Source organism: Struthio camelus, chromosome 1 (genome assembly GCF_040807025.1).
Source record: "Struthio camelus isolate bStrCam1 chromosome 1, bStrCam1.hap1, whole genome shotgun sequence".
NCBI classification, from domain to species: Eukaryota; Metazoa; Chordata; class Aves; order Struthioniformes; family Struthionidae; genus Struthio; species Struthio camelus.
In genome coordinates this window covers 152,692,197-152,719,764 of record NC_090942.1, presented here as the reverse complement: position 1 = coordinate 152,719,764, position 27,568 = coordinate 152,692,197, and the positions used below count along the sequence as shown (strand labels likewise).

The 27,568-nt window shown below is 40.2% G+C and overlaps 1 protein-coding gene across 11 annotated transcripts; it reads right to left on the bottom strand.

Annotated features, from left to right (window-relative positions):
• On the bottom strand, positions 1-25,965 carry LOC104138636 (interleukin-1 receptor type 1). Of its 11 annotated transcripts, none has more exons than XM_068924747.1 (14): positions 25,853-25,965; positions 24,425-24,506; positions 23,731-23,774; positions 21,615-21,886; positions 20,436-20,502; positions 18,533-18,764; positions 16,422-16,611; positions 15,427-15,601; positions 13,716-13,781; positions 11,391-11,511; positions 8,842-8,987; positions 7,068-7,211; positions 5,818-5,982; positions 1-4,315 (listed from the first exon to the last, which is right to left on the bottom strand). In XM_068924747.1, exons 5-14 carry the CDS (start codon positions 20,494-20,496, stop codon positions 3,915-3,917), a joined length of 1,701 nt encoding a protein of 566 aa, XP_068780848.1. In that variant the 5' UTR covers positions 20,497-20,502; positions 21,615-21,886; positions 23,731-23,774; positions 24,425-24,506; positions 25,853-25,965; the 3' UTR covers positions 1-3,914. The 11 variants fall into 11 exon arrangements, with proteins under 11 accessions (XP_068780848.1, XP_068780820.1, XP_068780856.1 ...); XM_068924719.1 differs by having other exon boundaries at positions 21,803-21,886; XM_068924755.1 differs by lacking the exon at positions 25,853-25,965 and adding an exon at positions 25,444-25,610.
• Between the last annotated feature and the right edge of the window lie 1,603 nt (positions 25,966-27,568).

Sequence of the window (27,568 nt, the reverse complement as noted above, 5' to 3'; positions counted from 1 at the left end):
CGCGAGAGATAGTGTTTTATTGAATTTAAAAATGGACTTTTCTTCAAAGTGTCTTTACATAACACACACGAAAACTTTAGCATCACTTGTATAAATATATCAAAAGGTACACATATAAAAACAGTATTTTGGCTCAGTCAAATAACTTTCCACCAAAGACAGGGATAACAAGTAGCAGTTTTTCATACCACAATCCATTTCAGTCAGCAAAAAAAATGCAGGAGGCCCACGGTTGCTGGAATTCTGCTGGCCTCCATACTACAAGCTGTCATGGTGGAAATGCAAATTGGAGTATTATATTGTAGTCCTCAAAGTACAAATCTGGTACTTCCAGTGTCTAGTCTTCACATTTCAAATAGGGATCTTCTTACAAAAGAGCTCCGAGACCAAACTGTATAGCTTCTGCCCCTCACTAAATTCTTTTATCAATTGTATGTAACTGCGAGCTGCAACAATTAGTGCACTACCCCTGCTCAGATGGATCTCGGTTATCCAAAGTTCTTCCATCCTACAACAGACTGTCACCAGACACGCACCATATTGAAAAAACAGACTCTGCGCAACAGCCAAGTGCATGTGGCACTTTATAACCAGAAGTATTCCTCCCTTAACACTTCTGTCTTAAAATGAACAAAACACAGAATGAGAACAGAAGATAAGCGTATGCATTGCTCTATACATATATAACATTCAGCAATAAAGCATTCCAGTACTGTGAGAGTGTGAAATAATCTTTGACATTTCAAATGCACGTTTTTCCCTCCTACTCTGAAACGAAGAGGTTCTTATTCCATTCTGGCAAAAAAACAACTTAAATAGTTGCTTATGGAGTTGCAAAGTCTGTTAGTAGAAAATTTTAGGAAAAAGTTAAATAAGCAGCTGTTGGGAATTGTTACTTTCTGGCTGGCTTTCTGTTAACCACAGGGACGGACTGAATGACATTTAGAGTGGCTGTGCAGCCCTGTTTCTCACAATATGACACAGGATGAACAACAGCAGAGAAAGACTGACAAGGCCAAAAGGTGTTTTCAGGTAGGCGAGATTTCTTGCCAAGAGATGCATAAAGCTTAGAAGGCATCAGCTTTCAGAGGCAGTTTCAAGTTTCCAGCATACACTCAGGTAACCAAATAGCTCTACCAGTTATTTTCACTGGTTTTGTCACCCATCAGGCAGAACACAAGGGTCAGATGAGTCCATATTCACTGGACAGTTCTTCTGTAGGATGGTACCTCACACTATCCATTCATTTGTGCTAAGGATGGAGGCACAGAAAGATACACGCTTGAGCCATGAAAGAAGAAAAAGCCAACACTACCACGTCAAAAAGAAGGACACAGTTTTCAAAGAGAATAATTTTGAAAGAGGTAAAACACTCATTTTTTTCAGATCAACAAGGAGAAATATCTAAAGATCAACTCAAAGGAAAAAAAGAAAATCGACCTAATACTGTACAAGCAACAGCCTTCCAGGACTGCTTGGAAAATGATGCAGTTTCACACAGCAATAAGTTGGTTGTTGCAGGATAAGGGAGCTGTATGGGGAAAGCTATGCTGCAATTTGAGTGGGAGGAGAACAAAAGGCGCTGCAAGGCAGAAGCTGACAGGATGTAAACACAAACAGGAATTCAGAATGACAAGCAACAGTTAAAGGCAGATCTGAAACTTTGGGTGTGGGAAGCTTACAGCTCCCTCCTACTGCAAATAAATCACAACAATCTGCTGGGAAGCATCCTCTTGAATGTCTGTACTACGACAGGTATTAATACTAGAACAAACAATCACACAGGAGTTAGCGTACACAACTGCAGAGTTTTGTTGTTTAAAAGCTAAATTCCATTTGTTCTAGGGAAAATGAGAGTCGGAAAGAATCTGCTACTGTGACACGTATCAAGAAAAATCTCCACAGATCTCTGTCTTACCCTATTTCTCAACTGCTATGCAAGCAAGATTTCACTTGAAATGTAGCAAATAGCCATTTGCTTTTTCCCTACCCATACACAATTAGCAGAGCCACTGCATTTCTTCCCTAGAAATACATGCAATTGATCATTATACCTACATTTTAAAAAACACAAAAACAGTGCAATAGTTATTTTCCCCAAATCAAAACATACAGGTTTTCCAGGTTACCATATAATTCCGCAAACTTTGAAATTTGCTAATGTTGTTCAGAACAACTACGTATGCCTTGTACTCCAAGTACATAGACTGTAACAGTCAAATCTTGAAGCTTTCATGTACAAATAGATCTCAAACTTGAAAATGTAAACGATTAAGCAGAGACTAAAAAGCATAGTCAATTTAGCTTACCACATCTCCTCCTGTAAAATCCAAGGCTATAAACATGGCTTTAAACATATCTGCTGATTTCCTAAAATCAAATTGCATCAATCCCCAAAAATCCATCAGCGCAAACTACATCACTGTCGACACACAAGTCCAGCATAGTTTCAGAGTTAAGAACAGTCTGTTGTACGTTAAACGATCCAACCTGCACAGTAAGTTTTAACAACTTCCTTTTCTAAACAGCTGTCCCAAACAGCGACAGAAGTTGTGACTCCAGTCTAAATTCATCCTGTCCCAGCCAAATTAGGTACACAGTCACCTTAGAGTCCTCATACAACCAGTGAAGAGGGAGGAGAGAGGAGAAAAGACAAAAATAAAGGAGCAAGCAGCTCCGGGGGGTAATGCAGGCCAGCTCTCCGACTTTAAGGAGTCAACAATGCTATTTTAGTTCTATTTTCTAAATGCACCTGGAGCCAAAAAGCATGGTCCTACTGCTACCCCTTTCCTTCTCCCATTACACTACTGACCCCTCAGGGAACCACATAAACTCACTGATATGGGAGAAAACTTAACCCAAGGAAAATAATTCTGCCGCATTAGTCTCTTCACTCACCTCTTAAAGCTGACAAACGCTAGAGCCAACACCACAGCTGGGACCAGGAGGGAAACCTGCTCTCTTTCAGCAACAGCAACCCATGAGAACAGTTCAGCTGTGCAGCCTAACTGTGCCCTGAAGCACCCTGATTTGGTCCCTAAGGTAAGGGAAGAAAAGTGAAGCTAACCATCCCGTACTCCCCGCTAGAGAATCTGTGTCATGTCAGTGAGCTCTGTATGGAGCTCACTGCTCCATACGTGTAATAAGAACAAATATATTAAGCCGCCTAACTGGAAAAAAAAAATCTTTTGGGGACTAAAACTTTGCATCTCAGCACAACGTTACAATGATATTTTTATAATGTTTGAGTATAACAAGTGAGTGAAAACCACACAATTCTTTAGAATGTAAAGGAGTCACAGATCAGGGAAGAGAGTTTACGTTCAGGTTCAACAGCTCTTTTTGCAGAGGCAGGTTGGGACTGTCTCTTACCTCTTCTCTTGGAGGATATCACAGCAATGCAGCAACATGGATTTACCTTTGAGTAAACTGAACAAAACAGCAAATAACGAACTTTTAACAAATAAAAGCTTTGGGTCATTTCATTGGGAAAAAAAAAATGAAACAAAAATATATTTACTGGCATCAGCCAAGTCCATTACATAATATCATAATAAGAATTAATACAGTTTCCTTCATTTTGAACCTTCAATTGCTAAAAAGTTTCCTGTTGTTTTTTGACAGTTTTTTTACTTTTGCATTTTTGTTACCAGAAAAACCCCACCAAGTCACAGCATATTTCTTGTAAGAAGTGCATAAGGACTTTTCCATGGTTTTCATGCCATCACTGTGCTACTGGTGGCATTTCAAAGTGTTCTGTTTATCCGGCCAGAAGAAAGGATGACTCACATCTACAGACGATGTTGTAGTACCTGTAATCCAGAAAATTTGGATGAGATCGTCTGTACAAAACAGACACAAGTGACCTTCAATTAACCCATCACCAGTTGTGTGAACTGCATAGTCATTAGGTGTCATTCTTCTGATGTAATCTGCGGAGAACTAAAGTCTTTTGGTAACAAACGCAAACCTGATGAAGATCCATTTTTTCTGTATGGCATGTGGTAACGCACTTTCTTCCAGAATCTGGTACTTGCTGAGTAAGACTTTTCCGAGAAGTCCCCTTTCCATCGGATAGCTCCATGCTTTTGCTTAATGTATTTGATGGATTCTGGCATGTTTGCATAATCTTGTATTTTTTCAAGTTCAATCAGAATGACTTTAATGCCATCATGGATAAGAGCATTATACACAGCTAGCTGCTTTTCAGATGCATCTGCATCTTCTAGAACACTGTAACAGGACGGTTCTGGTACTAAAACAATTATCACTCTTCTACTTTGGCGGATTTTTTCATCAGCAATGCTGATCACAGCTGCAGAGAGAAAAAGGGTGTGCAAAATTAAAGCTGCTTTTTTTTATTTTGTTATTGCCACATTGCAGCTGCTTCATTTACTGTTTGATATTTGAGCCAAATTAGCGCATAATTAGGCATGGAATACGAGCAAGCCAGCAGTTACAGTGGGTTAGCTGACAAGTGCAGATTTGGCTAATGCAATGCAATCTGACCACATCAGACTGTATTACCTATGTTCTTGTTTTGCATAAACCAACAGGAGTTACTAGCTATCTACTATTTATCTAGTTGTTGACATTTCATTATCACCGTAGGGCGAAACTGCAAAAACAAAACCAAACAAACTAAACAAAAACAAAAGAGTCCTAAGCCTAGGTAAGGCTACGCTCTTTTTCTTTAAACAGCTTCTTCTGATATGCTTAACAGATTTTCATTACAAGCACATTTCAGAGAAGACACAGAATCCTCCCTTCAATGGCCTTCAATTCTGAGACAGTGAAATATTTTAAGTATCACACAAAACATAGGTAGTTTAATTCTGAGAACAGACCATTATGTTCAAGGTGGAAAAGTAAAGAAGCACTTTAGGTTCTATTTCTGAGGGAGCCCTTCCCCTTTGAACAAGTACCAACAGTTTTGAGAAGTATAAAAAGTGATCCAGACATAAACCCCTTCTTTAGGACCTAATCAACAAATTTATTCCGTCTCGATATTATCTTTTTAAAGTCATAAGACTGAAAGATTCAGCAGGTTTTTCTCCGTACACCTCATAAAAATCAGTCAGTGGGAAAGACTTCACAATTTCAAGTGTTAGATGCTGGAAATTTAAGTTTCGTGTCTGACACAGAGGAAACATCCACAGGGATTTTTTAAAAGCCCTTGCAAAACAATACTTAGTTTAAAAAAAAAAAAACACCTTCACTATAGACAAGTATACTTTGATTCAGATCCTGATAACTCATTTTGTATTCATTTTTCTTCACCTGTAGTGTCTGTTTTCCCCTTTATTGCAATCCTCCAGTTTGACAGCAATCCTCAAGAGTGAAAGTGAAATAAAAGTGAAAGAGAGGTGCTTTTGTCAAATGGCACCTCACAGCAACAAGCTCTTTTCGCACCACTTACAAGACTCACTTTGCTATCATTCCTGCCATTAGTCATCATTCACAATAACGCCTTCAAATTCTCTTCACCTGAGCATTGTTCCATCCCCAGATGTCCTGGTTAGCCAGATATTAACAAAAAAGAAAAAGGAAAAAAAAGGAAAAAAACCCCACACGCCACTACCTGAACAAACAAACAAAAACCCTGAAAAAGCTAATTGATGACAATGAAAAGGTTGCAACACACAGGACTTTATGGGAGCACTCAGTGCTGTACTCCTCTTTCTCCAGAGAGGATATGAAAATCATAGCTTAGGGTGGGAGATATTTAACACCACAACCTCAACTCAAGCTGTATTTGCAGCTCACTTCTGAAGCCTATGAGAAAACTCAAGTATCATATGCCTTCAGGTAGCTTACCTTCTCCTGGTAAATCATCCCTCCCAAATATGAAGAGGTTATATCCACATTGTCTTTCCAAGACCTCTGGCAGTATTTTCAGAGCAAAAATATCTGATGAATACAAGCAGCTCACTCTGTTCTTTGGATACAGAACATAAGCATCATAGATCTTCCCATCTGAAACTGAAGAGTCAGCAACAGGAGTAATATGAAAAATGAATTCTGCAGACCTCAGGGATTTTTTTTTTTGTCTATTTCTCCCCCCCACACACACTTAAACCATTGTCTTGGGTCCTAATCTTAACTATTACTTAAGCACGCAGAATTATACTGAGCCTGAATAACTGTAAAATCAGGCCTTTAGAATTCAGTACCCTGAAACTTAACAGGCAAAAAAGGCTTGTAAAATTAAGTAGGTCTCAGTGTTCTTTACTCAGCCCTAAACCAAAAACATTACCACTGAAGTATCTGGAAAGTAGTGAATCCAGTAGTACAACACAACATTTAAAATGCAGAACGCTACATGTAAACTCGTAGGTCATTTGTGTAACCTGAAGTTTCAAAAACAATCACCACTTAGACATGAAAACAAAACACAAATATCTGATATATTTCAATAATATCAGAAGTACATTACATATTTGGAGCAAACTTTTCAGAAAGGCTCAATATAAAAGACGTCACAGAAATTCAGCAGATACCTCAGTACTTCTAGTAGGTATTATCTGTTTCTCTAGCTACGCACCTCCTCTCAAATACTCACAAATGAACCATATGTCAGCACCCTGTTGTCACAGATCACACACCTACCAACGTTACTGCAATTGCTAGGAATTTACAAAAAGTAAAATAATCAGAGGTATCTTCAAATAGGAAGAATGAAGTGAAATTTGTCCTGGTTCTTCCATGAAAAAAGCAATTCCATTGTATTACTGCTTTTCAGAAGAATACTAATTAAAGGAAATCTGAACAACTGTTGTCAGAATAGCCTGTGCATTGAAACCACTGAAGCGAGACATTAAGGGAAAGAATGATGCAGAAGTCATGACTTAACATCTGGATTTCTAGAAAGTTGCCGACTTCTCCCTTTGGGCATTTAATCTAATTCTAAATATCCTAAAAGTGTGTCATCTTTTGATAAATCCTAAAGAGGACCAGTTACACTCCATCAGATTAACTTATTGCTTTGTAAGGGAAGAGAGAGGTAATCTACTCATTACCACACACACACACTCTTAAAGTACATCTGTACTGCTACATAAGCATACCTTTTTTACCCAGGAAAGGAAAGCAGGAGTTCCGATACCACAGCACAATATCAATTTTGAAGATCTTGTAGACAAAGACAGTAAAAAACACTAAAAATACCAAAGAAACTCCTCCTCCAATTAAGTAGCCTTGAATATTTGGAGCTGCAGTAGAAAGCGGAATAAAAGCAGACGGGGGATAAAAGGTTATATATTGGAACTGAAGAAAGAGAAGAGAACTGTTAAAAACTGGCAGTTGGTCCTCAAAAATTGTTTAGTCATTAAAGCATTCAAGAACGCAATGCATTAACAGGATTGAAGATTCTTCTGAATGTTTTCAACAAATACTGTTGTCATTTGACAAGTCTAGTTTTCTCTTTCAGAGAAAAGGGACCTTAGCAATGTGACAAAGGCAGCTACTCTTCAGCCAAAACACAAAAGTATTGATACAGTGATACAGTGCAGCAGCAGAGCGAGAATTCTCATACAAAATTTGATCAGTCAAAAAGTAAGAATGTCAGAGTTGGGGGAAATGGCTTACTGACCATGCTCCCCGTGGAGCTTTCCATCATGTCGAACCTCTATGCAGATCTACCATTGTTTTTGTTTTTTTTTTTTAATGGAACTGTAGTTTTTTGTTCATGTATATTAAAGATTTCTGAGGTTTAAATACTACCCTGATAAGGAAGACCTTAATTTACAGTATGTAAACATATTATTTACAGTCAAGTCATGTAACATGCTAGAGCTCAGATCCATTTTCAGTTAAATGATTTGTTTACAACGTGGCCAGAAAAAGGTAAACCTGAAAGTGATGCATGTCAAAGGACTGATTCACAATTTAGAAATCCATCTTTCTAGCTGAATAGACCAGAGAATCTTCTGTAGCTAAATTTAAAAAATGTGACAGTTATAAAATCTGGTGGTTTGCTTTTCTGTGCACCTCTTTCTAAATACAAACAAATGAATTTCTTTAGTCTTGCATTTGAGTTTTTAAAACTCATTTTACCTTTAAAGTTCTTTAAGTTACTATAAAGAAAGATTTCAGGCTGGCTGGCAACAGGACTAACATCCTGTCTCCCAGCACAAGACTGGGGTATCCAGCAACTGGCAGGACGTGCCCAATCAAGAGCATATCAAGAGCTTAGGCTCTTGCCCAAGCAAGAGCCCATCTAGGACGCGATAATGCAGGACATTCATTGGCAATGGAAATTCCATAACCTTCCCAAGCAATCTATGTCACTGCTTCATTTTCATTACTGTCCAAGTCTTTCCTGCTATCTAAATAACTTAGTTTTCTCCTGGCAATCTGAGCCTGTTGCTTTTTCCTGAAGAAACAGGACAACCAAGTGCACAAAAACGTTCGTTTCCTCTTGACACACTCTGTTCTGCACTTAGCTAGGTCATCCCCAGTTCTTTTAGAGAATTCGCCATTCTCACTGCTCTTCTGCACACATGCTTTTCTCCAACCCATACGCTTGTCAAAGTAAAAACTATCTCAAAGCAGGCATAGCATTCCACTGAGGCATACATTTGCTTCAGTTTATTTTTGAGTGTTTCATTAATCTTTTCTAAAATACCGAATGAGAGAACCTAACACAGGTTAAAAGTGCTATTTTGTTTCATTTTGATAATGATGGGAACATGACATAATTTCACTATGAAAGGTCTTCAGTTGTATCACTCACTTATCACAGCTAAAACCACGTGACATAGCTTTGTGCTAAGTCTGACGTCAAACTAATTGAGAAGTCGGCATCACTGATCATCATTTCATCATGACTGTATACCTTACCTGGACGTTCTAATTTGATGTATGCTGTAATTTGTCGAGAATCATATACTACGTGGCAAAAAAATTTATGAGCATAATCCTTTACTTTCACTTCTGAAATGTTAAATTTTGATCCAGAGACAGCAAGTCCATGAGGCATTCCCTCTCTGTCATTAAAAAAAAAGAGTAAAAATGAAACACTAGTAGAAAAGCTGAAATATCAGTGCTTAACACAAGATAGACTCATGTGTCTACAAATACAAGAACAGGCTTCATGACTAGAGTTGACCGGGCATTTTCCAGATGCACAGGGTTTCTCTGTTTGTTTGTTTTTTTTCCTGGAAAGGAATATTAATCAAAACAGTAATAACCAGTAATAAAAATGTAAGCAGAAAAGGCATCTTCCATGGTTCTTTATATTGATGATGAAGCAGAGACCTTTCTAAGCTTACAAACAGACTCCTTGAGCTCACAATGTTTATAGTAGCCCACAGCTAAATGCATCAACCAGCTTGGAAAATAATGATGAAGGAGCTTCACAAGAGCTGGGTGACTCTGATGCCTAATGAAGGCAAACATGGTGATGATACCTTTATTTCTAGTAACCGCTGCCACAAAAGGCTTGAGGCCTCTTGTAGCAATATATCACATAATGTGACTTTCTGTTAAACACTATCCTGCTCTTAAGTTAGGTTTTCCAGGGATACAGTGGAGAGGCAGCAGTTGGGAGGTGCCTACAAACCGAATCATGCCCTGTGATGATACAGCCTTACGTGCTTGCATACGAGGAACAAAATTCATCTTGCAGAACATCCTGAAGAACCAGTTTCTGTTACATATATAACTGCCCGTGACGTCTGTCATGGCATCTTAATGCAAATATAACTATTTTGTAACATGTTCACATTTATTCAAGTCAGTTTTAAGTAGAACAGATTTACCACACTCAGCAGAAGTCCAGAACGTTGAACATGCCTACAGCACTCTCTTCTACTGACAAATGCTTCACAAATTTCAATTGTTGTTTTTTTTTTTTTTTGTAAATAATAATATTGGAATATTATTGCTACTTTGCAGATTCATTTCGCTGATCCTAGATAATTTGCTTTGAACTATTAATCCTAATTAGGAGGTCTCACAGGATGCATTTTGTACATCTCTACTTCTGGAGTGGGAAAACTAATAGGCAAGAAGGTAATTAGAGATGGAGATCATCTCTAAACAAGCCAAAAATCTTGAGAGAATTGCCTTGAATTAAATATATAGAGTGCTTTTCAGAAAGATGCAGTCAACAGCCGCACCAAGTTGGTTTCAGAAGAAGCTGCAGTTATCACAACTTTAAACAAAGCTGCATAGAGCTGCATATATGACTTAACTGTTGAGGTTGAGAAATGTTATGCTCTAAAGAATAATTGAGTTATTAGTGCCTTAGTGACCATAAGGCTGGGCCCCTACATTTATAGGTAAACAACCACATATACAGATCTACAATGAAAATAAAAATCATCCACCTTAAAGGAGCTCAGGGATAAAGTAGAGCTCAGATCGCTTTCCTGAGGGGAAAGCAGCAACTAACTTTTTATATAGTGTATTCCATCCGGACTTTTGATCTAGCACACCCTCCTCCTGCCCTAGAGGGTCAAGTTTGTTCAGGTTCAAACATTTCATTCTTTACTGCAGAATAAATATAAAGAATCACAGAATGGCTGAAGTTGGAAGGGACCTCTGCAGATTATCTAGTCCAACATCCCTGTTCAAGCAGGGTCATAAAGAAAGCATTCTCTAAACCACAGTATTTCTGCAGTACCTTTTTGGAAATAGCACGGTCCCATTTGCTAACTGTGCATGAGCTCAGTTTGCCTTTGAGCTCCTAGTCCCTTTCTGGAGTCCTGATGCAGATGAATCAAAGATTCATCTTAAAAGCAGTCTGCAAGTTAATTCTCCAGCTGTTTCACACACAGATGATGGCACTTGGTAGAGACAGTAATGCTTCTGCACAAGTCTGAACTGATCAACTGAGAATTTTTCCCGCTTCTTTGTTTTAAGGATCATACTTAACAGTAGTCGTTGACATAACGAGAAAGCAAAGAGAACAATACTTCCACGCTCTGCTATAGCATAAACCAGTCATTGAGTAACAAAGAACTCCTGCTCTCTTGAAATAAATTGCTTTTTTTCCCCTCCAGTTTAATTTGTGTTTAGCTTTTGTTTTTGAGCAGTCTATCCTTCCCACGCTAATGATGGAGACCAGGCTTTAATCTATGAGAAAAAAGATTGCATAAAAATAAATGCAAAAAAAAAAAACCTTACAAAATGATATGTTTCATAACAGCATTCTAAAAATCTGCATGTGGTGGCTTCATCACACTTGTATCAGATACATCAGTATCTATAATAAAATATTTCCGTTTTTTAAAACCAAGCGATAAGAATACAATGTATTTGATGCAGACTTTTAAATAGTTTTTCAATGACTACTGACATTGACTACTAGTCAACTTTATGGTGGATTCACTCCAAATTGCTTGACCTAGAAATCCACTTACAGTTCAAAGTATAATAATACTTACTCATAAAACTGTTCTTTGTAGGTGCTATCAAAGCTATCAACATCCTCATCATTAACTTTCCAGAATGGAATCAAGCCATTTATGCCACTTGATATATTGCATTCCATGACCACATGAGAGCCTACAAAAACATTTAAATTTGACAATTAAAAGTTTTGTAACAGAAGCAGGATTAGGTGACTGGGGAACAGCTGGGCAAAGGAGGGGAAGAATGAAAAAACCCACTTACCTTACGAAAAGCAGAGTCCTTAAAACTCGTCCATTTCTACGCCACACTTGGGTGTCTCCAATCTGGATGTGAATTCCACCCTAAATGCAGGTGTCTAAATGTTCATGTCTACATGTGAGCTAGATGTCTAAGCTAGTATTGTTAGTCAGCTCACACTAAAATAGACACCTGGACCTTATCAACTGAACAGCTCTCCAGACTCCACTGTCTGTACAGATAGAGCTCCAGGGCTCCAATCAATCGCCTGTATACAGCATAGTGACACTTGAGATGCTCTCTAGCGTCCAAGACATCCATATGGAGAGCTGACAGATAGGACTCCAGATCTCCAAGAGACCTGCGGAGCTAGAGTAACCAGGGCATCCCAAACAGCACTAGACATTATTTGTGGGCAACTGAATTGAGCCTTTACTGATGATAGCATGAGCTGAGGCCCCTAACTCACATGCAGATACCCACATTTAGATGTCTGCTCCCCAGAGCTGAACCCCATTCTTAACGACCATGCATTTCTTTACTCCAGATCAGAGTCTTTTGGCCAACACTGTCCACTGGGATGGTTTCTGAGCATCTCTACACTCTGCTCCCAGAGCAAGCTCACCTGTCACTCGGCTCCACTGCAACCAAGAGTCCAGATCTTACAGAATGCCTCAGTAACAAGAAAGAAAGCCAAGTTGCAGAATGTATTTATTGCCAATGTACCTCAGAGAACTCCACTTACAGGAAGGTAAGCAGCTTTCTTGGAGTCCTGTCCTGCATTTTACCCATGGAAGTTATGATTTGATAGGAGAAGGTGGGCTCTCAGTTCACCTATGTAAAGATCTCAGTGTTTCTTTTGCTAGAACCACATCAGATCTAGATGCTTCCACCTAGGGATAGTCTCTATCAAAAGTATGGAATAAACCTTTAGCTCACATGCAAAGCAGTTACTCGAACAGATACATTTCACATAGGAACCACAGATGCTCCCCAGTCTCTTCCCTCATATCTTTCTACTTCAAGGACGTATTTTTCTAAAGATGGGGTTGGGTTTTAAAGATAGGCCTGTATTTTCACGCAGTCATACAGATATTGTTAAGTTTTTTTTGCACACTCTTCTGCTATTTCTTATTCAACAAATGTTTCCACATTCTGCCCCACAACTAGGCATTTAGTAGAAGCAAAGATTTTTCTCCAACACCCCATTAAATATACCAGGCAGAGGATACTACTCCCAATTGAATGGCAGTGCTATGTGTTTTTTGGTGGCCGGGTGGGTTGTTTGTTTGTTTGTTGTTCCTTTACTTCCCTTGAAGGGGTCCCCTTGTGGTAAGGAATCATTTGTACTATTTCAGTTACTCAGTAGCCACAAAAAACCCCAAACAAACTGTAAGTAGAAGCCTTGTGCCTTTAGTTTCACATATGACTGCTTTCTTAACATCAGTGGGGCAACTGAAGCCACACAGTTTTTCACATTAGCTAGTCTAAGGCAGCCAGTAATACACCAGCAACTTTTAATCAATAGTGCACGAGACATAGTGGAACAAATGCTCAACTGAAATGAGTTTAAACAAGCTGTCCCACAACAGGTCTTAATATAGGCTGAGTGTCACAGCCCCAGGCTGAAAATTGCTTGATTCTCTGTTCTCTCAACAAGTACTATCAAATGAAACGACTGAGAAAATTCTAAAGGATATGTCTTTACTAAAGAGAAGGGCCTTTGAACTGAAAGGTCAGACTCCTTCTGAGTAGGGGTTGCACTGACAAGAATTTCTCCAAATTAAACGGGAACTTGTGATTAATTATCAGTAAGAATTTGGGATGAGATTTACCTGATAGTTTAATAGGAGGGGGATTCAGTACAAAGGACAGATGGCAAGAATCAGAAGATACACGCATCCCACCTGATACTGCTGGTCAAGAGACTCCAATCTTAAGTATACAGTTTTATCCCTGCAATTTACTTATGGGAACTGTGTTCCATCATCTGTCTTCCAGATATGCCTACCTCCCAGTCTTGCTGAAATCAGTGGAACTGTTAGCGTGTAACTTCAGAAAGACTAGGATCTCAATCTGTCTACTAAGTGTCAATGATTTCTTAAATAGTCACTGCTTACCAAGTTCCACTCGCATTGTGTTGTTCCTTGGATAAATAAACTCTGGTCTGATTTGTAGTGGGCTTTCTAAGAGAAACAAAGAGAAAAGCAAAATCTTCAGGTATTAAATACTGCATAACTTACTTCACCTGATAGTTTTATAATGGCTTTGTTTTAATGCTTGGTACTATTGTAGTACCATACTTACTATCAGTTTTACATTTATAATAGAAAATCTCTAATGAGATGTACACTCTACAAATTGTTTTAGCTTCAAAGTTAGCAGAAGCTACCATTTACCCTAAAAGCAGTTTAAAAAAAATTCTGAAATTTACTGGCAGTTGATACAAAAGTAATAAAAGATCAGGTAAAAAAAAAAAAACAAAATCTCAATCAGCTTTATCAGAGTGACAGATAAGAAAAAGAAACCAACCTCCTAAGTCAGGTGAACATCTATTTAGGTAAAAGATTGCACAAGCAGCCATTCTTGTACCACCTATCTAAAGTAAGACTTCTGATTTTACATTAAAATAACAAGAGGGACACTTGACCTCCAACCATCTTTTCTGAAAGGATTACTATCATAGTACCAGTCACATCATCAGCAATGCTACCTACAAAGATACAATCACAATGATCACACTGACAAACAGCAGCACTGGGAGAGTTTGGCAGCTAGCCTGTGTTCTGCCAAATGCTGAAATGCACAGCCAAGTGCCAACAGTCAGCCAGTCCTTCCCATACAAATATTTATTGAAGATTAAAGGATTTATATAGCTTGCAACATCTCCTCTCCCATAAGCTGAGATTCTAGCCATCTTCCATAGCAAGATGACCAACAGGGCCACCGGAAACAGTTTTGCCGTCAAGGTCTCAGCAAAAAGCCCAGATTTTACTTTTTTTTGTCTGTTTGTTTATTTTAATGGGTCCTAATTTGTTTTTGCAAAACAGTGCAATTTTATATGATCCGTTGTAAGTGTCCCCACTCCTTACCCCAGTGACCACTACTTCCCACTAACTCTCATTCCTTACTCCACATTTCTCATTTCCCTCTGTCAATTCTTCCTCAGAAGCACTGCTCAAGTGGGCAGCAACAAGCAAGTCAAATGCCAGCAACTACAGCTGAGAGAACAGAAGGGAATCCATCAGCACTTCAGCCAACTCTCCTTCTTGCATCTCTGAAAGTTTGCAAAAGAAGAACACGTTTTCAGCCATGCATCTGCTATCTCTCTTGCGGGTTTTGGCATAGGCAACTTTCAGCAATTAAAGGTAAAAAAACGCAAAATACTCCTAAAGAATAGGGCAGTTCCAGCCAGGAAATCCACCACCGTTGCTGGGACGCAGTTCTGCCTGTACCTCCTTCCCAGCTTAAAACAAACAAAACTGCCCAAAAAAACAAAATGAAGCCAAAAAAACCCTGCTGAGGATTGCCTTTATTTCTCTTCCCTCCCTTTTCATCTGGAAACATATGTAGAAGATTCAGAGAAAGTCATAAAGTCATATGCCCAGCTTTATTCAAACGGAAATGGAACACTTCCTAAAGGTAAGCACACTCAAGTGTAATCTAAAATAATCCAAACTTAATCCAAAGTGGATGGCAGAAGAAAATCATGTTGCAACATGCATTACTGTATTTTAATTTTAGCAGTCAGGACAAAATTAATTTAGAGACGATTTTCAGCTGTAATTTCACAGAGCTGAAAAATCAAAGGAAAAACCTCAGTGCACTCACCTTTAACTTCTAGACGCACAGTTCGTGAAACATTGTACTGTTTTCCCATATACGTATATACCATACGACATGTGTAGTTTCCTTTGTCCTGTACAGTTACATTGCGAATGAAGATAGCATTTTCACCCTCTGCCAAGAGAAGTCGCTTGTCTTCTAGGAATCCAGGCTTACATTCCTAAATGTATCAAAAATACCTGTGATTCTGTGGAATTAATAACTATACTGATTATTAAAATACTTGCCAAACAAATAACTATTTTTTAAAAAACAAAGTGGGGGCCTTATCCAAGGGTCACTATGCCCTGATAAGAAGCCTGCTGATGTCTTGCCATATTTGCACCTTTTGAATCACTATAACCAATTCTTTAAGTTTTCAAATGTTGCATTTTAAGAAAAAAGATGTCCATTAGTTCACTGCATTCACTTAGTGGTTTGCCAGTTATCCACCCCACCTGTACAAAAGGTATTTTTCCTGCAGTAGAATTTAAGAGAACGCACTGAGACACCTCAGAGCTGCTGTAGCAGTGACCCAGGCCGTCAAGCACATTACCGTTTCTGTGGAAATACAAATGCAACGAAAAACTCCTTTCTCTTCCCTGACTTGAGTTTAGAATCATTTCCCCTCAAAAAAGAGGCACACCAGATGCAGCACTGAGGATATTTCACATGTAACATACAGGCCCACACAGGTATCCAAAACCAACATCGGAATCAAGAGTTGAACGACTTTAAAATTTTACATTATCACGGGCAAAACATACCTTTCCAAGCCTCTGAAAGACCTTGCAATCAAAATAGACACAGTGTTTCTTTAAAATATACCTCTTATACTTCTGTACACTTTCCCAATAATGTGGCAAGACAGACACCTTAAACTGTACAGTGAATAGAGAACAAGCCTCTCCTTGCAACAGCTGCTATTCAGATTTACTGTATAACACATTTTAAATAGAACATTTTCTATCTTCTGTATCCCAAATATAGGTGCACAATACCTTATACCAGTGTACTTCAGGCTCATTATTGTCTTCATCCCTAAAATGTTCCAGATCAGGGCATATAACCTTTCCAGTATGTGTGCTCATCACTTGTTGTTCAAACTTCATTTTTCCATTAAAACACAAACCGTTATCATTCTTAAAAACGGTTAGACTTACAGGTTTTTTGTTAGAGTGGTTAAGACTCCTGTAATGAGAAAAGCACATGACTCGGGTCATTAACAATAAGGCCTCCGTTTTCAAAAACCCAGGAAGTCTACGGAGAGCGGACTTCAGGACCTTAGAGGAATGTCAGCACCTCCACCAGCCTCGCTTCTAATGCCCCTGTTACAGCCCCTCTAGCTGTTTCACCCCCTTCTCAGCTCCTCACTCCCCGCATCAAATCAAGAGAGATGGGAATAAGCTCTGACGCTGAGCTGTGAACAGAAGCGAAGCCTGCTCTGGAAGCATTAGAGGAGCAGTCAGGACCTTCCACGGATGAAGCTCCAAGGTGCCCACAACAGCAGCCAAGCCTTTCAATTTTTCTGCGTTACATTTGCTAACGCACAGTAGTTTGCAGTTACCCAAAACATAAATGAAAACAGCTTCAGGCCCAAATGAACCCAAAGTGAACAGAAGAGGAAAACAGGTTCAGCTCCCTGATGACATTTCTTGAAGGGATACTTCAAAAAAAACAGACTGTAACTCTTCACAGAAGAGAGAGAAAGCTTTTGAATACAAAATGTACCAAGGTGCAATGCCAACGTGAAACCACTTCAAAATGAGGTCTCGCAGGACACTGACAGGAACACCTGTAGTACAGTAGGAGCTCTGCCAAAGACAGATGACACTAGAAACCAGACGTCTAGAGATGAAGGAATGCTCTTTGACAATTCATTTCTCAACGCTATGCTTACTAAAAACTTTCCAGAACTGCATGTTTGACACTCTTGGCTACAACTGCACCCTACGCTGCACCTTGACAAGTTTTATAACTAAGGTTTTAGTGCCTGATGCACAAAATGCCTACGGTTAACAGGTTAGCCTATGGTTAATGCAACTTACGTGTTTTGCAGCACGCAGACATTACGCAAGCTAGACTTAGAAAGACGCGAGGTACCCAAGGGACTATATCTCAAAGACAAAATAACTAGAAACAGAGCAAGAACGACTAAACTTATGTTTATTACTTAAATACCTAGCTTTGAAGGGATTACATTTCTTCTGTATGTCCATTATTACACATAACTACACACTGCTTTAACAAATTTTGGGTCATCCGAAAAGCCTGCACTGGCTGTTCTCAACACACTGCAGCAAGATTATGATGAAAAGAACAACTTCTGTGCACTTTCCTGAAATTAATTTCCCTATCAGCACACAGTTAATTTCAGTCATTATAGGAAAGATTCAACAACCTCAAGTGGTAAAGTTCAACCGCAGCTTTATATGCAAGAGCTTTAAAAGTGCAAAAGAGCTGAAAAGAATCTATTTCTTCTTTCTTCTTTTCCATGCACTTAAAACTTTGAGATACTCTCTAACACGTTGCCTTCATCTTCACATGCATTATCTCATTTTTGCCTAATAACATTTGATAAAGCTTTTGAAATAAGACAAATAAAAACGGTTCTCTGCCTCTTAATTTGTGCATTTCTAAAACAATTCCCCAAAAGTTGCTGATCCCTCTGGAAAGCATGTGTATGTGGTGATACTGCATAAAATACAGAGTTTGCTTTGCTTAGATCCTTCCCTATTTCTTCCGTAACGAAGAAATCAAAATGTTTTCCTGATCTGCTAGGAGCAAAGAATAGCTGGAATTAGAAAAAGCTGAAGCAGTTAAGACTTTTTCCTGAGCTTACACTTCATAAACCACACACACACGCACACCCTGGTAAATATTACTGTGCGTTAACATAGAACTCTTCTGTATGAACTATTTTGCAATGATAAATTCTACTACTGTGAAAGAAAAAAGGGTAGCACATAGAAAAAAATAAGCTCAAAACAGTGCTTCTAACTTATCCAAGTTCTCTACCTTAAAAAAAACAAAAAAAATTCAAGTTCCATGAATTCCAAGTGCATGTTATTGCACTGCACACATTAGCAATACAGTTGTTTCTCTCCTTTACCTGATGTCACATTCATAAAGTCCAGAATCTTCCAGTGTTGCAGGAATAAACCAAAGCAAGCCGTCTCGCTGATGGATTCTGGCACGCTTCTCTGTGGTTACTGGCGTAATACTACCATTTTTATACCATGTCAGCTTGTAATCAGAGTGAACTGCTGGAAATGTAATTTTTGGGCATCTAATAGCTATAGGCTCCCCAACAAGCACAAAGTAATCACAAATAATGCACTCTCCTGTTAAAATTAGAAGAAAAAATGTTATCGATGGTTTTAATCTGTACTTTTTTAGTGTTTTTAGAAGCATCAGTATCTATTCCCAGTTACACAGAATTGGGAAGTAATCTTGGGAAGTAAAACAGTGCAAGACTACTCTTTTTCATTTGTTTACCCCTTCTATTTGAGGATCTAAACCAGGTATTTTCCAAAGCTTAAGCTATAACTTCCCTTAATTAAAGCAGACAGCAGCATGTGCCTCACTGTAAACCATGCTATATAAAGATAAATGTATTTACCAGGCAGTACAAGCTTCAGAACTTATCTTTCCTGTCCTTGTTCATTTGAACATGTTAGTACTTAGGCCGAATTACCAAAGAGTTAATGTAGATACTATCTATAAAAGAATAGCACCAACAATAGCAGTGCAGACCTCCTCACAGAACTCTGGCCATTGTGACTGTGGAGTCAAAAACAAGTTAGGGGGAAAAAAAAGAAGAAAAGAAAAGAAAAGAATAAAAGTGTTTTTGACCCAAAAAATAAGATATAAAGAAACTAGATTAAGACCTCAACACATCAATGAAGTCTATGAACTAACATGTCATCATAAGAGACAAATTTGAGAAGATGCAATATACAGACTAGGAAGTCTTGACTGCAGCGCATTATTTCCTTACTACATTTGCAATTTCTCTCCTCTTTATCAAGAATTTCCTTTAAATGACAAACATGGTTGTGAACATTACACTGAACTATAAGTCAAACATAAACAGCATTTTTATAACTATGGCTGTGTAACAAGTTAACAAGATACAACCAGGCATCCTGGCAAGGAGTATATTTTTAAATATCAGCCAGAAAACACTGGGGGGAGAGAAAGGACACATACTATAAGAAGTCATCAAGAACACAAACGTGCAAGTCAAAACTATTTGGAGAATATGAGTTTATCGTAAGGTGAGCAGGACATTTGGCAGTAAAGCAGATTTTAAAAGCTTCCAAACTTTTGCGTACACGTGCAAATATTCTGACTGAACAGATTTCACAAATCACGGGGAGTGACTGTATGAATGCAAAGCCAAAGTTTTCAATTTCAAAAGACAGTCTTCGGTAACCTTTTCCCCCTTCCTGTCAACTAATTTAAAAATTCCCAAGTAGTTCCCTGTGAAGCATAAACAAATTCAGATCCATTAACGTTAGACTGCTTATACCAAGAGCAGCAAGACAAACACCATCAATTTATTTAGACCTAAAAATCTGTTGAAAATTAAATCTGCCATTAAAAATAATACTAATTCATTGCAGAAGTAAACTGGGCCCTCCCTATATACCTGTTTTCAGGACTAGAGAGAAAGCATGTCTCTTAAAGGCTTTCAACTGCTAACTTTAATTCGAGGACAATAATCTTATCAGACTTTCTCTACATGAAATATAGAAAGCCCTTTCAAAGCCTCAATATCCTCAAATTAATGTGGCTAGATTTAAACATGTTTATATTAAGCTGCTCCATCTCTAGTGCAAATTCAGTCTAAAAAGAAACACTTGGCCTATCTTCAATATGCTGAAGCAAAAACAAACAAAACTCAAATCCACTATCTGCTACTGGTAACTCTTTTCTACTAGATACACACAATTTGTCTCTAGCAGGTTTTCTTTTTTAGAATGACAATTTTAACAACATATTTAACTTACCAGCGTTGAACGGAGATGTCACTAGAATTAAAGAGCCAATGAGCAAAAATGCAGATATCATCTTTTGCTGCAAAGAAGAAATTTTTTCTATTATATATAGTATAGCAAGAATGTTTAAGTGGCACTGTCCTCTGCACCCTGCGCTATTCCTTGAACATTCAGAAGCATTAGTCATCTTGGGGAGGCAAAAAATGGGTCTGGCAATTTAACCCCAGCCTACAAACATTTCAGCTACTGCTCTGATTGGCCCCCACAGAAGGCTGATCAGCTTTCAGCTTTCTACAGAATGTTTCCAACTTTCTATCAGAATAACTCTTGCTAAATGCGTAATTTATTTTGCCAATCTAGCTAAGCACACACACACACAAAAGTTTCAGCACAGACAGAGATATGCTAACATAAAAAGTGGTTTAAACTATACTGTATAATTTATATATCAAGCCTGAAAATGCTATGCTCGGAGTTTTTACGGTAGACACAGTTGCAAGAGGTTTCAGAGTTCTTTGAACTGTGCTGGTACAGTTCATGCAGCGCTGCTTTTCACAGCAGAGGAAGTCAGCATTCTTTGCTGAAGAACACAGCGTAACCCCAAGGTGAATTGGCAGGCACCTGCATTCACTTGCGAAGGTGACAACACTGCCCGTCAGACATGTGTGGAAACCATAGCTATTGTGAGTGCGCTGTGGTCAGACAAAACAGCAACAAAATGCTCAGGAACTGTAAGTTCACTTCACAGCTCAATTCTTCTCTGCAGATTTCTCCAACCGAGACATGACCGAACAGAAACCCACCGCCCTCAAGGCCTGGTACGGGCTTCCACAAAACCTCAGAATCTTAACCACGTCCTGCATACTCTTCTTATATGAGCCTGCTTTTCTTGACATGATATCATCGAGCCCTTCCCCGAGCCACCTACTGTCAGCCAGCGGACAAACACCTAATCCTATCCTTTTCTGACAGCTCCTCGTAGGTCAAAGTCTGCGTGTTTAACTCTCTTGCTTTTCCTCCGTGCACATCTATTCTGTCTGCTGCTCCCTCTCGCACCAAAGCAGAGTTCCAGCTTACTGCACAAAGTACACTGCATAGGTTTTAGTTAATGTTTGTCTTCTACTCAGCTAGAAGAAATAGGCTGGAAGAGGAGGAGGTACTTCCTGAAAAACATACATGACCCTCACTTACTTTTACATCCAACAGAATTCACTTTATCCAAGACAAATAAGCCACATCAGCTCTTTCTCTCCAACCATTACACATAAAGAAGCGTTGCGTAGTAGGGAAGGACACACAGCACAGAGTTCAACACCAGCATATAACAGCCTCCAAGCATTTACTTCTTTTGGACAGTTTATCTGACAAAGCACTCATACCATAATCCTTATTTAGTTGCCTTATATGTGTTTTTCCTATAACTTGCCAATGAGATGATCATCATTCTTGAAGTTTTAGTTTACCTGTAAAGAGCAGCGAAGCAGGGAAAAAAGGAATTAATAAAATATAACATTTGGACAACAGCATAAACATGCAGAATCAAACTTTACACAGACATCCTAAACGTAAAAGCAAGCCCATCCCTCTGTCTGCACTGCAGAGACTTAAAACAAAACAGCAGCAACAGAACTCGCAGTAAAGATTTACCCAGCATTCTAGCAAAAACCTGTGGTAAATGATATTTCTGTCAAAAACACGGTGATATTACACAAGTGTTAAAGCAAGTAACCAAACCAGATTTAAGTAGCTGCTGCGTACAACAAATTTAACAACTGAAAAGAAATAAAGAATACCTAAGCTTAGGATAAGAACAATTAAACAATTCAACAGGTTAAACCTTACATTTTTGCACCTTTTACTCATCTCTAATACCAAGAACGGATATCTTTCTAAGTTTTATGCTAAAGCTCAACTTGTTTAAAGTTCTATTCTTTACAAAGTACACATTTTTTTAATTCAATTAAGATAGACACAAAGCTTTAAAACTCTGGAAAAACAGGAAGAAGCTATTTTCTGCAGTCGCAATACTTGACAATTCACAGAGCATTTCTGTTCAAGTCAGTATGGTGTTTGGGGACCGATCACACAAGGTTTTTAAACACATTCTTTCCTAAGCAGGATTTACAGTGAAGCATTATGCTTTGCTTAAAAAAACGTGCGTTTGTTCACATACCTAACAGCTTTAGCCTAGTACTGCCCTCTCTGTCACAGCCATACGAAATGCCATCATGCCTTGTGATACAACAGCAGCAGCTCAGTAATGTCACTTACATAGAGCAAATGGCAACTTCACTGACAAGACTGCCATATACACTTAGTTTGGAAAACCGTTTGGACTCAAAGCTTGCTGGACTCAGAGGAACAATTTATGTGAAGTCTTTTAAGAAGCAAACAAACACACAAAAAGATCAACCAATCCTCTTTGTGGTTTGAGCTACTAAAAAAGGTTTATTCTGATTTCTTCAGCTACTTTCCTAATATTTATCTCGCATAGTGGAAATATAATTAATTTACTTTTACTTCAGATTTCTAAAATGAACATCTTGTAAACAGAAATAGAAAATACGGGGACCTAATTTAAGATACTGACTTTTTGCTCTTCACAGGTTACCTCTCTTCACAGAACCTGCCCTTTACTTGCCATAGGCACGCTGCCAACTTTAAATGCAGCAGGAGCAGGTTTTAAAGACATATCGAGTCCTTCACTCTGCATGCACCAGAATTAGCAAACTTGTCCTTCAGGAAGCTGTGCAAAAGGCATAACTGCATCTTTGTTTCCCAGATTTTCTGTTTCCAATTTTTAAAAGATTTCAGTTGTAAATAGTTTATAAATACACAGACGTAATGGATTGTTCTAAAGGCTAAAACTTTGAAAAATGCTCAAATCAGTAGCTGAGAATGCATCTAAGCCTCTCAACTGTGTACCAACATTTAGTAATTTATTTAGGTGGCTTTCAGTATTGATCACTATTTATGGGGACTCTTTATCGCAAGGAGAAAAATAGATTTTTGGTCTTTTAGCCATAAAGAAAAACATAGAAAACATGACTCAAAGGTAACTATTTATCATCGTGGCAAACAACATAATAGCTAAGAGGTATAAAGTCCCCCAATTTGGTGGCACATCTATATGAGAGAACTGCATTAACTTTTAAAAATGTAAATAAAACTTTAATAAAATGTAACTGAAATTGTGCAAAAAGAAAGGAAAAAAAAAAAGATTGTATGGATACTTGCTCCACGGTATAACAACCAGCCACGTGAAGACAAGATTCAGCTCATCAAAAACAATCCATACAGCTCATACCTTGTCCCTTGCTGTTCTTCCTCTTGTCATCGAGCCTCTTTGAGCTAAGCAAAGCAAGACAAATTATTTAGCAGACCAGAGTTTGTTTCCAGTCTCTCTCTTTCTTGAGATCTCAACTTTCCCGTCAAACATAGCCAACATAAAAGCAAAAATGCAGCTGATCACTTTCCAGGGGCACTTATGAACACTGAGTCACACAAAAAGATGCACAAGCACCCTCTAAAGGTGGGTCTGCATGACCGCTGTGGTATTTGGTCAACAAAATGATGATCACAAAGTGCAGTCTTTAGCTCAGATACCCCTAAAGAAAATCTGTTATTCAATACCTTGCGTTAAAGTTAAATCAAAATGAAGTCACAAAAGTAAAAGAAGAACGTCCACAAAAAGGGCTGCAATGGTTAGATCTTTTTGAACTAAATTCAAGTCCAACTTTGAGACAGACAAAGTATAAGTCACCCTAAATCTAGAAACCGAACAAAAGGCTTGTCACAGGTATTGCCTCACCTTTCACCAGAGTGCAGAAGGAAAAAAGAGGTATATCTGTAGAACTATGAATCTGGCCACCCCTTGATTTCTAGCACCATGAAAAGCCACCTATCGTACCCATTTCTACCTCCTGTCAAACATCAGGCAGCCAGAGCAGGCAAACTACCTTAAAAGGAGTGAACTTACTCAAACCAACTGAAAATAGTACCTCATTTCAGTCTCAAGTGACAGGAACCCATTTTGCAGCCGGAGCCTGGAACAGTTTTCTATGTCATTTCAACTCCTGTTACCTGTTAATACAAAGCAACGTGTACTTAACAAGAATGTTTTAAGTCCAAAGTAAATTATTACTCTTTCATCATCATTTTTCAAAGTGCAATTAAAAGCCAGGTAAACGGATCACCAGAAGTGCTCATGCAAAAAAAAAAAAAAAAAAGAAAGAAAGAAAGAAATCACACATTTCAACAATATAATGATATTAAATTAAATATTTAAAACCATGTACTAGTCTCAGGGAAAATTAGTAATAACGTCCATGAAAGGAGACAGTAATGGGTAATGCTAATTTAAGGATTAATTTAAAATATTTGACTTAAGATTCAGTGTTATAAAACAATTTTTCCTGTAGGCAGTTTTATGCCAATTCCTCAGCTTTTAACACATTCTGATTTCACAATCTATGCGGAAGGTAAGTAGGTTTTCATCCGGCAACTCTTAACTTGTTTCTGAGAGTCTAGCCATATACAAATGGTCCACGTCAAACAAGCACAAAGTTGCCAAATTCACGGTGAACAAAGACGAAACGGGTCCAAGCGTTTCGCTCGAGCCCCCGGAGAAATTCTCCAAACGCAGAGCTGAGAACTAACTCGAACCTTGACTCAACTCATCAACTGTGCAACTAATGGCTCATCCCGCCCAAGCTGTCACCCCAGGGACAGCCGCTAAGCACCATCTTGGACGTCTGATGCGGCCGCTTCTGCGGGCAGCGGCGCCTGGGCATCTCTCGGGCCCAAAGCCTTGCTCCTGCCCTCCATCACCCTAAGGCTTAGAAAAGGACCCTTTTTGACCACAGTTATGCAATAAACAGTTTCTGCTGCGCCTGATGGGGTCAATTAGATTTAAGCCAAGCTCTCCCCTGCTTCCTTTAAAAAAGGAAGCACGTACTTTAAAAAAACGTGGAAGAGAGCAGCAGCTCCCACAGTTTTCATTTTAGACGCTACCTCCTACCTGCGCTCGTCTACCGGCCGACGCGCTAGCAGCAAGCGCACGATAAACAACGACCAACAGCAACGACTGCTCGCAACGCTACAACGGGCGCCGCGAACACCTCCCGGGAGACCAGCAGCTGCGCACAAACACAGCGGAGCCGTGCGCGCCCGCGGCCCCCGGCCCTCACCCCGCCTCGGGCCCCCCGCCCCGCCGGCACCGCGCGCAGCCGGCCCGCCCGCATCACCGCCGGCCACCAGCCGGCAGAGGGGACGAGCCGCGGCACAAGGCCGAGCCGCGCTGCCGGCTCCCACACACACCCCCCTCCCGGCACGGCGCCTCCCCGCGCTGTGGGGAAATGGCTGCGCCCGGCGCCGAAAGGCTGGCGGGAGCCCCAGCCGCCGCCGCCGACCCCCGCGCCCTTCCTCACCTCCGTCCGTGCCTCGGCGGCCGCCCTGCCCGCACCACACAGCGGCGGGGGAGGCCGCAGCCCCCGCCTCGCCCACTGCCGCCGCCGCCGCCGCGCCCCGCCCACGGGCAGCTCCGGCCGCCCCGGCGCCCGGCCCGGCCCGGCCCCAATGCAGCCGCTGCCAAGTCAGGGGCGGCCCGCGGCGGGAACCGGCCGGGTCGGGGCTCGGCGTAGCGTCCGGCCCGGCCCCGCTAACTCGCTGCCCACCGGCTGCGGTGGGACTGCCGGCGCCCAGCCAGTGTCACGGCCGTAGCCGGTGGCTGAAGCGCGCCTCACTGCGGCCGGGCGAGGCGAGGCGAGGCGGGGCAGCCCGCCTGCGCCTGGCTGGCCTCCCCTCACACCCCCGGAGGGGTTTAAGGCATCCTTTTTTTTGCCCGGGGGGAAGCCGCTGCCTTCTCCCCTCACGCCTGGTGGCGGTTCTCCCTGGAGCCGTTCTCCCTTGGCTCCAGCACTGCAGGGGTGCCAGTTTTCCCTCACACCTTTTCGGGCGGCTCAGGGCAACCACTGACCCGGCAAAGCGCGTGGTGCTCTCTGTTACCTGCTCGACCCGCTGGGTTTGTTAGGTCTGATCCAGACGAGGGGCTAACACCCGTTTAGCAGCTTAGCTGAAAGGCAGGCCAAGCTATTTGAAGTTCTCCATCAAGTGGATTCTGCCCATGCACCTTGAAGCATCCAGATGATGCTGGACGTGCCTACACGTGCACAGGGGACCTGCATGGCACAAAGGAAGCAAGCTCGTGGTGAATCAGACGCCTCACTCATGTGATGAGTCGTAGTACATGGACTCCCAGTTCTGTCCGGGCTATTCAGGACAGAAATATGAGTGCCCTGTGCAACTAATCCCTTACCCCATGGCCTGAAGTTGCTCAACTTCTCCAGTTGAAGCAGAGCCTTATTCACCTTCAGTCACTTAAGTGTTTACTTTTAATCTGATTTGGTCAGCTGTCCCTTCAACTGAGACACAGTACGGCTTTTTCAGACAATAGTCTCTTCCTTCTGTACTAGCCCATTGACTTTATATAGTTCTCACTTTTCTGTGGGGGTCGAATTAAACATGTTCAAACACAGAAATGTAAATTTTTCCAGACAGGGAGAGATTTCTGGGGAGTTATTTCCTTGCCCATTGTTTTTAATTCAGTGCCTTCTCCTCCTTGAGTTTGGTTCCCACAGATTCACTTTTAGTCACTCCTCGAGGACAGGACAGGAAGGTACTCTGGGTGATTGCACATCCGTATGTCTGCTCTTATCCAAAACCCTGTAAAGAGCCACATGCATTAATTCTATTTACATGCTGGATAAAGTAAGCATACATGTTAATATGCATTACAAAAACAAAATGTAAGAAGAAGCTTCACTTTGGGGTTCGAACAATTCCCAAACTAATGTAAAGAGAATGTCAGCTTGTTAAGGGTTTGCAAAAAAATGTGGCAATTAATGTTTTAACTGATTATCTGGTAGATGAGATCCTCTGTTCCAGACTCACAGAACGTTTACCCAAAGGGGAAGCTTGAGCTTTTTTAGGTAGAAGGGCTAAATCCCTTCCCTCTTGGTTTCGTTAACAGTAATTGTAAGAAAGAAGGGGTTCTCATTCCATGGAGACAATATTAGGATGAAGAGCTTGCTTTAGCCATGGAGTCCTCTAAGAGGAAAGCTGTGAAATGCTTGTTAGCTAGCATA